Raw genomic sequence first — 12,456 nt, 5'->3', positions numbered from 1 at the left:
CTGTGACTGAAGCAGAGCATGATCCCCTCCCTTCAGAGACTGGGCTGCAGGGCAGTATTCCAACATGATAATGACCCCAAGATGACCACTGCCTTGGTGATGGACTGGCCAAGCATGTCTCCAGACCTAAACCCTATTGAGCATCTGTGGGGCATCCTCAAACGGAAGGTGGGGGAGTGCAAAGTTTCTAACATCCACCAGCTCTGTGATGTCATCATGGAGGAGTGGAAGAGGACTCCAGTGGCAACCTGTGAAGTGCTGGTGAACTCCATGCCCAAGAGGGTTAAGGCAGTGCTGGAAAATAATGGTGGCCACATATTGACACTTTGGGCCCAATTTGGACATTTCCACTTAGGGGTGTAGTCACTTTTGTTGCCAAAGGTTTAGACATTAATAGCTGTGTGTTGACTTATTTTGAGGGGAAAGCAAATTTACACTGTTATACAGGCTGGACACTCACTACTGTACTTTTCTTCCCAATGACCTTCCATAGCCAGAACTACATAGCCAATAGATAAAGACATTCCCATTTTCTCATACCAGATCTCTAATTTATCAAAATGTATAAAGCAGCTTATAATACCATGTGTAAAACCTGTTCATACAATCTACAAAACTGGTGTTTATCACATGGTTTTACAAATAGTTGTGTACTTTGGATAATAAATCCTCTACATTCTCTACATGCATAGTTACACTCATATATGGTATAGCCAAATCACCGTATATGGTAAGTAACTTCCATTTGTAGAGATTATTCAGCTCATAGCTGGTTGGGAATTATCAGACCTGTCTCAAACAATGTGTGCAATGGAGTGATAATGCTGATTTTGTGTGTGTGTGTGTGTGTGTGAGAAGGAGAAAGAGAGAGAGAGAGAGAGAAATCTGTAAAAAAAAAAAGTTTTGTTGATACTTCTATTTATTTATAAAATAAACTAATTAACAAATTGTTTAACATCTAAACTTATGGCTCCAACCAGAGTTTATCATGATATTGATATATCTCTATATTTAGCCACACTGCTAGGCAATCAGTAAAAGTTGTTAATTATAAGTTAGTAAAATAAATGACGTTGATCCTCTCTATCTACAGGAAATTTAGATATTGGATTAATAAATGAATTTAGTAACTTAAAAAATGAAATAAACATTTTCTTACCTTTTATACTCAACCCTCTTGTCCAACAAGCAACTGAGAGTGTGGTTAAAACTCGTTGCTGATGTGATATGTAGCACGGGTTTTGTTTCCTGTGTTAGCTGAATGGTCAAGAAGCTTTCTAAATAAATCTTTTAATAGCACAACAGGAAAGAGTTTATCAAGTTACCTGCTGCTGACCTTGCCTCCTATGTTTAATAAAAAAGCAGATAAATTACAACAAATTTATTCCTAAAAATGTAAGCCTATATTTAAGAGTAAAAATCGTTAATGTTGTTTTCAGTTTGGGTAATAATCTAGAATTAACACTGTGTATATACTTTGTACAGGGTGTTTTTTTTAAAATATATATATTTATTCTATTTTATTATTTAATTTCATTTATTATTAATCATCTCAGATGAACCTACTGTAAATTCATCAATTGACAATTAATTGAGGAATACACCACACCATCAGCATTATTGCATTCATTTCATATCCTAAGTGTTATCAGAAATCTTGGAAATCTCCACTTTGGATTTGGATGTTCACTTTGCGACTTCATCTGAGACAAACAAGGATTTAATGTTGTCCACATCATGCTCTGATAAGCTTGATGTGGATGATGAAAAGTGGGTTGTAGCTGAAGAGTCTCCTCACTTTTTAGAAGCTGTTAGAGGTAGTGACTTGTGTCATGGCTAAGCATAGCTTAAATGGCAAGCCGAATGTTACTGAACTCGATGCAGAAGGTGGCTATTCAGTGCACATACAGTATCTCACAAAAGTGAGGACACCCCTCAGATTTTTATAAATATTTTATTATATTTATTATATAACACTGAAGAAATGACCCTCTGCTACAATGTACAGTAGTGAGTGTCCAGCCTGTATAACAGTGTAAATTTGCTGTCCCCTCAACATAACTCAACACACAGCCATTAATGTCTAAACCGTTGGCAACAAAATTGACTACACCCCTAAGTGGAAATGTCCAAATTGGGCCCAATTAGCCATTTCCCCTCCCCGGTGTCATGTGACTCGTTAGTGTTACAAGGTCTCAGGTGTGAATGGGGATCAGTTGTGTTAAATTTGGTGTTATCGCTCTCACACTCTCTCATACTGGTCACTGGAAGTTCAACGTGGCACCTCATGGCAAAGAACTCTCTGAGGATCTGAAAAAAAGAATTGCTGCTCTGTATAAAAATAGCCTAGGCTATAAGAAGATTGCCAAGACCCTGAAACTGAGCTGCAGCACGGTGGGCAAGACCATCCAGTGGTTTTACAGGACAGGTTCCACTCAGAACAGGCCTCGCCATGGTCCACCAAAGAAGTTGAGTGCACGTGCTGAGCGTCATATCCGGAGGTTGTCTTTGGGAAATAGACGTATTGCCAGCATTGCTGCAGAGGTTGAAGCGGTGGGGGGTCAGCCGGTCAGTGCTCAGACCATACGCCACACACTACATCAAATTGGTCTGCATGGCTGCCGTCCCAGAAGGAAGCCTCTACTAAAGATGATGCACAAGAAAGCCTGCATACAGTTCGCTGAAGACAAGCAGACTAAGGACATGGATTACTGGAACCATGTCCTGGGGTCCGCTGAGACCAAGATAAACCTATTTGGTTCAGATGGTGTCAAGCGTGTGTGGTGGCAACCAGGTGAGGAGTACAAAGACAAGTGTGTCTTGCCTACAGTCAAGCATGGTGGTGGGAGTGTCATGGTCTGGGCCTGCATGAGTGCTGCTGGCACTGGGGAGCTACAGTTCATTGAGGGAACCATGAATGCCAACGTGTACTGTGACATACTGAAGCAGTCTCCCTTCGGAGACTGGGCTGCAGGGCAGTATTCCAACATGATAACGACCTCAAACAGACCTCCAAGATGACCACTGCTTTGCTAAAGAAGCTGAGGGTAAAGGTGATGGACTGGCCAAGCATGTCTCCAGACCTAAACCCTATTGAGCATCTGTGGGGCATCCTCAAATGGAAGGCGGGAGAGCGCAAGGTCTCTAACATCCACCAGCTCTTTGATGTCAACATGGAGGAGTGGAAGAGGACTCCAGTGGAAACCTGTGAAGTGCTGGTGAACTCCATGCCCAAGAGGGTTAAGGCAGTGCTGGAAAATAATGGTGGCCACACAAAATATTGACACTTTGGGCCCAATTTGGACATTTCCATTTAGGGGTGTATTTACTTTTGTTGCCAACAGTTTGGACATTAATGTCTGTGTGTTGAGTTATTTTGAGGGGAGAGTAAATTTACACTGTTATACAGGCTGGACACTCACTAGTTTACATTGGAGCAGAGTGTCATTTCTTCAGTGTTGTCACATGAAAAAATATAATAAAATATTTACAAAAATGTGAGGGGTGTACTCACTTTTGTAAGATACTGTACTTGCAGGGTTTCAGGGAGTAGTTCCATCTGTGGGCCCAGTTGGGTTAGCTCCTAATCAAGGAATTCCGTGTCCACTTCAGAGTCAACAAAGGCGGCAAGATTGTGTTTTGAATTTTGAAGCAGGGGTTTAGACGAGGACCGGGCCCTCCCTCAGCAATAAGCCCTCTTTTTTACGGGACATGAATCGACGATGTGGCCTGGCCATACAGGCATAAGCTGCCAGCATGTCATCACTCCCTCTCAGCCTTGGTGAGTCAATGATAAACAATCTGCATGGGCTCTGACAATCTGATTAATGAGTTTGTCAAGGTCCTTAGGTAATTCACGGGCAGTGTGTTTGTCCTTGATCTCTGATGTGAGGCCTCAGTAGAAGACATTGTAGAGTGTGTCTGAATTCCATTCACAGTCAGATGCTGTGGTCCAGAAGTGTACCGCATACATGGCCATTGGTCACCCGCCCGAGATCTCGAAGTGGGACTTGAACGCCTCTTTCTTAGGAACAGAGGGGTTGAATACCTTGCATAGCTTATGTGAGAAGGCATCAAAGCAGGAGCACAGAGAAGACTGTCACCCAGAGTCAAGGCTTTCCAGAAAGCAGGGAAATCACATAGGCAACCCAGGTCCAGTCGGTCAGAAATGACAATGGGTGAAGTTCGAAGATCACTGCTTACTGCATGAGAAAGGGCCAGCAGAGATTTGGTTTATCTGCAAAGCGCTCCAGGTGTGGCAGATGGGGTTCCCTCTTCTGTGGGGTTGATGAAGAAGATTTAGGCTGGAGGGTGAGCTGGTTTACTCAGTTGACTATGCTCTTTTCAAGGTCCCATATCCATGATATCAAATACTCACAACCTACAAAGTTTGTGAGCTTCTTCCTGAGTCTCAAAGAAAGAAAGAAAGAAAGAAAGAAAGAAAGAAAAACAACAAAATGCAGTTTTAGAACCTAATGAACACTGGTCAGTGGTTCAGCATTGTCACAAATAAATACATTAACAAATCAAAATATACAAAAACTATGAAAGGAAACCCATAAAAATGATACTATAGCTGTATGAAACACATTTACACATGGGTAGTTTGACATTATAAATGTTAAAAGAAATGACTCTGAGCCTCTTTATGTACAGGAAATGTAGACATTGAATTTATGAGTGAAACTGCCATCTGAGTGTGTGGTTAAGACATCATGTGTACCACATTGTTTTGTTTCCTGTTTTAGCTGAGGAAATTGTCATATAGCTCTCTTAATACTTTTTTTTTTCATTTCATTGTCTGTACCGCTTATCTGATCTATCCTCAGGTCACGGGGGCCTGTGCCTATCTCAGGCGTCATCAGGTATCAAGGCAGGATACACCCTGGACGGAGTGCCAACCCATCACAGGGCGCGCACACACACACACACACACACACACACACATTCACACACACACACACACACACACACATTCACACACACACACACACACACATTCACACACACACACACACACACACACACATTCACACTCTACGGGCAATTTAGAGTCTCCAGTCAGCCTAAAAGCTACTACTAAGCCATTGTGCCGCCCTCTAAGAGTTTTCTAAAATACTTCTTCCTCAATTCTGGGTAATGTATTGCATGCTTGTGTATTTATTGCTTCCTGTGTTTTATACAAAAGCAAATTAATGACACCAAATTTATTCATGAAATGAATTAAACCTTAAATATGTTAATGGCTTTTACAAACATGTTAGCAGAACACTGTGTCTATACTGTGTACAGGGTTTTTTTTTTTTAAATCATCTCAGACCACATATGTGAAAAGGTGAACCCACTGACTCAGCAAAGTAGGAAGTTAAACACACAGCACAGTCAGCATCAAACCCAAACCACTAAACACATGCAGTGAAAAACTGTATATGTTTAAAACTGTTTCATTTTAAATAACTTACATTTGTTTATTTTATGGATATTATGATATGTTTTCCTGTCCTCTTAAACTTTTATTTTAAAAGGAAGTGTTAGTGTTGAGTAGTCCTGTAGTACAGTAATGCAGTTTCTTTACACCTCACACTGACAGGGTTGGGGGTGGTTTCCTGGGGAAAATGGCTTGGGTGCAATGTGTTTCCACTTTCACAAATCAGACTGTGCAGCGTAGACAAAAATTTGAAAACACTTATCATTAAATGGAAAACCATAGCAGGTACCATGAATATAATTGTAAGCACAAATGAGGATAACAATAATTATAAATCTTACATTTAAAATGTATATTATATTTTCATACTTTACTTATTCAGTTGCTGGGAAATTTAAATGGATGCAAATGAAAAAAATAACTTATAAAAATATAGAAAAAGAAACAGAAGAACTTAAACACAATTAATCTAAATCGTAATATAATAATAAAGCTGTAGAGGTTTGAGTAAGTGAATGTTGATATATGTAAGAAATACTGCATATACATGGTGGGTGTGCTTGTGGTGAAAATTTCAGCAAAACTGAACGTAGGACAATGTCACTTCCTTTAACTGAACCATAGGGTGTGACTTGTTCAGCTCGAGTGATGGTGATTTCCACACTTAATAATTGTCTCAAGAAGGTTTAAGATGATAATGAAGCTGCTTCTTTGTGCTATTTGTGTCCTTCTCTCAGGTGAGTTGCACCTTCTATTATTTAATAATGATTGGCAATAAAATATGAGACACTTCAAACTCTAATAAATTATAATCTTTTCCACAGCACAATGCTTTGTAACATCTGAGCTTAAAATCAATGGATATACAGGACAGTCAGTGACAATAGAGTGCTCTCATGTGTGGGCAGTAGGTAACAGGAAGTACTTCTGCAAGGACCCGTGTAAAGAAGAGAAGGATGTTGTGGTTGACTCAGTCAAGCCTACTCCTTCGAAGTATGAGCTACAGGACAGAGGGAACATCTTCACTGTGATTATTACTGACCTCAAAATGACAGACTCTGGGAAGTACTGGTGTGCAGTAGACCGGTCTGTTACTGACACCTATACCAAGGTCATCCTAACAGTTGTAGATGGTAAGATGTTGAGATAAAAGTAATGAAAAACACTAAAATGAAAACTCAAAGAAGTAACATGACTCATGCTTTTTTTTCCCCAGCACCAACGAGTTCTTCACCATTGAACACAAGAGCTCACATTTATTCTCCATCTACTATCAGTTATCTGGGGGCTATCTCAATAACATTCAATGCCACATTTACAGCAGGTAGACACACCTATGCCACAGCACAAAATTGTGATTGATCATCAGGCTTTGATTAATTTTTTTATAACAGCAGCTCTTACAGAAGTTGAGCTATGTTTCTATAGCATGGATCATACAGTGGACGTTTCATATAAACACAATGAAAAGTGTGTAATCATTGATTGGGTCATGCTGTTCTAGGAAAATAAACAACTTTAGGGTACTAAACTCTGCTACTTACAGTATATACGCTGAAAACATGTTTTTTCTTTCTGTCACAGTTACTATAGCAACAGTTCAGTCAACTGACTACAACAACATCAAAACAGGTGAGCGGTGTCAACTTTTTTTTTTTTATCTTACTAGACACCATTGGTTAACAAGATAATCACAGTCTTCCTAAAACCTGTATAATTATAGTTATATAATCATGTCTGCACATCTTATATTAAAAGTTTTTTTTTCTTTGTCAAAATAACTGAAGACACGTATATATTAACGTTATATTATTGCCAGGTCTCAGTTAGTCTACACAAGCCTTGTAGGAAGTTTATATCGAGCAAGAGTTCAGAAGAAATGTCATAGTGACCTTCTGTGGTTCTCTCCAGGAAGCTCTGGTTTTGCTTAGCATGTTGAGCTAAGAGTGTGTAACATTCAGTAGAGCATGTCATGTGGTATCAGGCAACACATCATGATAACAGTGAGAAGAGAACTAATGTTTTTGTTTTGTCAGATTGGCGAGTTTACCTCTGTGTCTCTGTGGGTGTGTTACTGATCACTTCACTGGTGGGGATTCTGGTGTTTTTAGCCTTAAATTATAAAAGTAAGACACACACACACACACACACACACACACATTTAACCACTAGGTGGTACTGTGTGACATGCTGTTGCCACTCTGATGTTTTCCAATAACATTTTATCCATTTAGAGTTATATATAATGTTGTGAAACAACTGTGGGAATTTTTTTTAAACGTATACTTTTCATATATCTAATTATTAATTATGTTTGACTCTTAATCAGTAAGGGAAGTACTTTAACCAACTCATAAATTTGATTTCTTTCCATTAATCTTTAAGACAAATCTAATTCAGTTTCAATCATTAAAATAAGGAAAATACAAAAAACAAAAAAATGTTACTAGATAAATTGAGATAAATTGTTTAATCATTAAACTCACTCAGTTGTGCTTAATCAAATCTATGACGATCTTAAGGTAATATAACTAAGTTTACTTTAATCATTACCTACCCTCATTGTCATAAACAATGTTGCCTATCTAATTACCATACCTAATCTACTGATTATCTGATGTTAGATGTAAAACCATGTAAGGAACCAGTTGGTTCATTATAGGGGGAAAAAAGGAAAAAAAAAATAAAATAAAACCACAAAAATAGAGATGAGCCAAACTGGCTGAGTCATCATTAGTGGGTTAGTTAGAATCATTCTCAAACTTTCTGGCGTCTGTGGTCTGGCTTTGGCATAAACAACCAGAAGAAGGAAGTGCATAAGCTAGCATATCATATCATATCGTGGAGCTGGCTCCCCTAAAACAGAAAAACATGTTGGAGAAAATTCAGAATCCTTGAGCTTAGGTGCGAGAAAACCATAACAGTCTTATCTGACATGACACTGACTCGAATGTTCGAGAGAGAGCTTAAGGTTGTTTTTTAAAATTTAAAGTTAATATAAACTTTATGTACAGAAATTATATTACACCACCTATGTAAGTAAGTAAATAAGAAGTATTTTACCTAGGTAAGTGGAAAGATGGTAAAATTCCTTGTGGCAAAAGTAAAGAACAAAACAACAGGTGCTGAGACGGAAGTGTGTTTGGAGAAGATGTTACTGAAGCACCAGGAGAAGAGAGCAAAATATTATTGCAGTGGCTGATGTTCATGTAAACATAGGGAGAAAACACAGAATAAGTGTCATGGAAAAATACAGACCTTAAAAGGTTAAAGGGCTTGAAGTAATGGAGAAGATTTAGAAAAACTGAATTAAACTAAATCAAAATAAACTGACTAATCCTAACCTAAATAAATAAATAAACAAACTCAATGTAAATCAAACTAAACTAAGATCACAGAGCCATTTTACTCCTTTTACTTTTACCATATTATCATTATCACATAGGCAACGAGTGAAAACTGAATTAAAATAAAGGTAGCACCTTTTTCTTACAGCATGGTAAAAATCCTAAGGAATTGCTAGGCAGTCACCATGAACCACACAGGAACAACAAACAAGTACACAAACATATGGAACATGTAGATGTAGGTTATGTAGATTAAAATATAAGTGATAAACTAAATGTGTAAGGAAATAAATGTGTTTTTTGGTTTAAATAAGTTCTGAAGTTATAATTAATAAGGTCGGACTAAAACGTGTTAAATTAAAACTTGTGACTCACAGGCCGTATGAAGGCCACAGAAAGGTGGGGCTGTTTTTTAGGGGGAAAAATTAGTGAACGTCAAAACAATCCATAGAAAAAATTGACCCCAGCAAGTTTAGGTAGCTGGGCTAGAAGGTATATACGTGTATACTGGGGGATTTGTGAAGGGGGGCGTACTTGACTGCATCGATTCATGAATCTGTGTATTTAAGTGCCATTTTTTGGTGATATTTTTCTAAATAAAACCGGTTGCTTTTTCTCATCCAAGCCTGGAGGAATTCTTTATATCTTTGGGTTTTCCTGCATTTTTGATCTGGAATATATAAGACTTTTGATAATATTGGTAATTGAAAAAGGCTCTAGGACCACCCTGAAGTGTCCACCCAGAGAGGGGATCTGGGTTCCGACACAACCAATATAAAAGTTCCCTCACCAACCTCCCTTTATTCTCTCTCGATGATAGTAAGAAAAAAGACTGCAGCATGTTACTACAGAAAGCACAATGCAGTATAAACTCTTCTGTCTGGAAGAAAATTTAAAGTTTTAAGTCTGGCTCTTACACAGCTCTGACTCTGACGACTCCTTCCACACATGATACACAAACACATTTCTCCTCAAAGAAAACTTCACCAACTATTACATGCTCTCAGATCCCTGTAAATCAGCTGTTACAATAGAAATAATAACGGAACATGTGCATTAATATAAAGCTTTGACATGCAGCAGTGCTTATACAAAAGGCATCAAGACCTTCTGAGCAATCCTTTTTTTTCCATTTCATTTTTCTGACATTAAGTATAAAATTGTTGCATTCCAGAGACCTTGGTTAAGTGGCAGTGTTGCCCAGGAAGAAGAGAGGTGAGTGACTTAAAAAAGAATTCTCTGGGATTGACAAATCTTGAGAATATTTTGAATAACCTTCTGCTGTTTGTTGTTCAAGGCTTCTGACTCTGAAGGCAATTCATTTGGGAACCAGAACTCAATCTCCCATAATCCTCATCCTGCCAGTATAAATACTCCGTCTGACTATGAAAACTTTCTCAACGTTTCCGCCATATCGTCTACCCACAATATATACACTGTTCACTGTAATGAATGACCTCGCTGGTCTACTACCAAGATGTCATAGAGTAAAAACAAACCTTTCACATTTCGTAAATAAAACAAATCTATATATTGATCTATATGTTTTTGTTTACCTCTGTGTCTCTGTGGGTGTGTTACTGATCACTTCACTGGTGGGGATTCTGGTGTTTTTAGCCTTATATTATAAAAGTAATATACTTTACTTTAATATACACCCACTCTGTGGGTGTGCTATAGAAAAAAACTCACCCTTGATCACCACAATATAACAAAGAGTATTATATTAATTGTAAGTATATAAAAGCAACTGAGATTACTGGAAATTGTAAAGATCTTATTACTCCTCGCACTGTACCTCGCTCCCTCCGATCCACTAGCACTGCCCGACTGGTCCCACCATCTCTCAGAGCAAAGGGTAGGTATTCATCTAGACTCTTCTCTGTTCTTCCACCGAGGTGGTGGAATAAACTTCCCCTAGATGTCCGTACAGCAGAGTCTCTGACTGTCTTCAAACGACGTCTTAAGACCTACCTTTTCCTGAAGCACTTAAACTAGCTCTTATCTTTCCCTGTTTATGTATTGTTATATGTTTAAAAAAAAATCCAATTTTAGGCTAATGGTATCCTAAGTCTGTAACCTACTGAACCAGTTTTCAGTGATAGAGACTTAAAGCACTTTTGTATGTCGCACTGGATAAGAGCGTCTGCCAAATGCCAGAAATGTAAATGTAAATGTAAATTGGCAATTTGCTGCGTTATGAGAGAAATACCTCTCCCCTGACTTGGATTTTCCTGCTTCAGCTTCAGGAGCTCATTTTGCATGCTGAGGTATTGAGGTTCAGGTCAGGCCACCGTCACCAGAATTCTAGCATATCCGGGTCACCTATTTCTGGGTTAAGCCTATTTAAGCTATGTTAATACTATACACATTGAGAAGTAATACAGCGTTTTTCCTGTGTACCAAGCTGTGTTCCTTGTTTTCCGTGTTCCACTGTTCATGACCTAGCTTTTGGATTTGTTTGCCATGTGTCTCTTTGGATTATTGACCTGTGCCTGTTTAGATAGAAACCTTTCACATTTTGTAAATAAGACAAATCTATATATTGTTTTATATTTGGTATATACTAATTTTATAATGAATTTGATGTCATGTACTGTTCACTGTCTGTAAGAAATTTATGCCACAGAGTTTTCCCTGATAAATGAATGAATGAATGAATGAATGAATGAATGAATGAATGAATGAATGAAAGAATGAACAATATGCATAGTTGTATTTATTTTAAAATCTTCCCAAAATTTTGATGTATAAGAAAGCTACTAAACATCTAAAAAGCTGATTAAAATCTATATAAAACTAAACATAACTTCTTTATTGAGTGGGCATTTGGTGTGTGTGTAATGCTGAGTTTATACACTATTCTGTTTCTGTTGGTCACCTGGCATGCATGACTAATATAAAACTATGCTCTACTGTACAGTAGTCAAAAGTTTAGGCTCTCACAGATACACAGCATGGTTTGGCAGCCAGAACAAAGCAATCTGGTGTCCAAGCAGCACATTGAGCTGGGTAGTCGTGCCCTACAAGATATGCCTCTAGAAATTAGGGCTCACTCCACTAGAGGTATCACCTTGTCCAGCACTCTTGCTAGGGGCGATCCCCTCTAGGATATTTGTACTGCAGCAGGTTGGTCCTCTTCACGCACACTTATCAGGTTCTATAACCTGTACCTTGACCCCACTCCTTAGTCCTTGTTCTTACAAGGCTAGTGGGGTTCTGCTCGCAGCTCCGGGACAGACATATCCTGGCACATGGTAGCACCTTACCCCCTAGCTACCACATCCCCCATCTTACACAAACACAATTTAAACAGAAATTAAATAGAGCATGATATTACTGGTTGTGTAGCTTTGGTTATGTATTTTTTTTCTGTTACAGCAGACTTGAGAGTGCTCATTAACAGACCATTAAACTTGCTGCAGGTTTCAAAGTAGTTGTTTTTCATCTGTTTTCCAACGAATGTCCAAGCCATTGCCTTTCCTTTGTAAAGTTTTATGCTTTGTTGTTGAATGTTAATAATATTTTATGGTGGCATAGGTTCATTGATATGCATGCAAATATCAGTTTGCCTTCTGAATTGGACAAAAGAATGTGAATACATGTCTATATATAAGAATGAGGTTAAAATCACATCTTTATTTACACAAGTATATAATGTAAACACAATATGATTATTAT

The 12,456-nt window shown here is 38.3% G+C and overlaps 1 protein-coding gene across 2 annotated transcripts; it reads left to right on the top strand.

Annotated features, from left to right (window-relative positions):
- Nucleotides 1-4,880: 4,880 nt before the first annotated feature.
- LOC131346937 (CMRF35-like molecule 5) lies at nt 4,881-11,851 on the top strand. 2 transcript variants are annotated; one of them, XM_058380743.1, is made up of 7 exons: nt 4,882-6,165; nt 6,253-6,561; nt 6,645-6,752; nt 7,013-7,060; nt 7,465-7,554; nt 9,950-9,990; nt 10,073-11,851. In XM_058380743.1, exons 1-7 carry the CDS (start codon nt 6,120-6,122, stop codon nt 10,229-10,231), a joined length of 801 nt encoding a protein of 266 aa, XP_058236726.1. In that variant the 5' UTR covers nt 4,882-6,119; the 3' UTR covers nt 10,232-11,851. The 2 variants fall into 2 exon arrangements, with proteins under 2 accessions (XP_058236727.1, XP_058236726.1); XM_058380744.1 differs by lacking the exon at nt 7,465-7,554 and having other exon boundaries at nt 4,881-6,165.
- Nucleotides 11,852-12,456: the final 605 nt, after the last annotated feature.

Source organism: Hemibagrus wyckioides, linkage group LG26 (genome assembly GCF_019097595.1).
Source record: "Hemibagrus wyckioides isolate EC202008001 linkage group LG26, SWU_Hwy_1.0, whole genome shotgun sequence".
Lineage (NCBI taxonomy): Eukaryota > Metazoa > Chordata > Actinopteri > Siluriformes > Bagridae > Hemibagrus > Hemibagrus wyckioides.
Note: the sequence above shows the minus strand (reverse complement) of the source record. Positions and strands in the feature narration are given on the sequence as shown.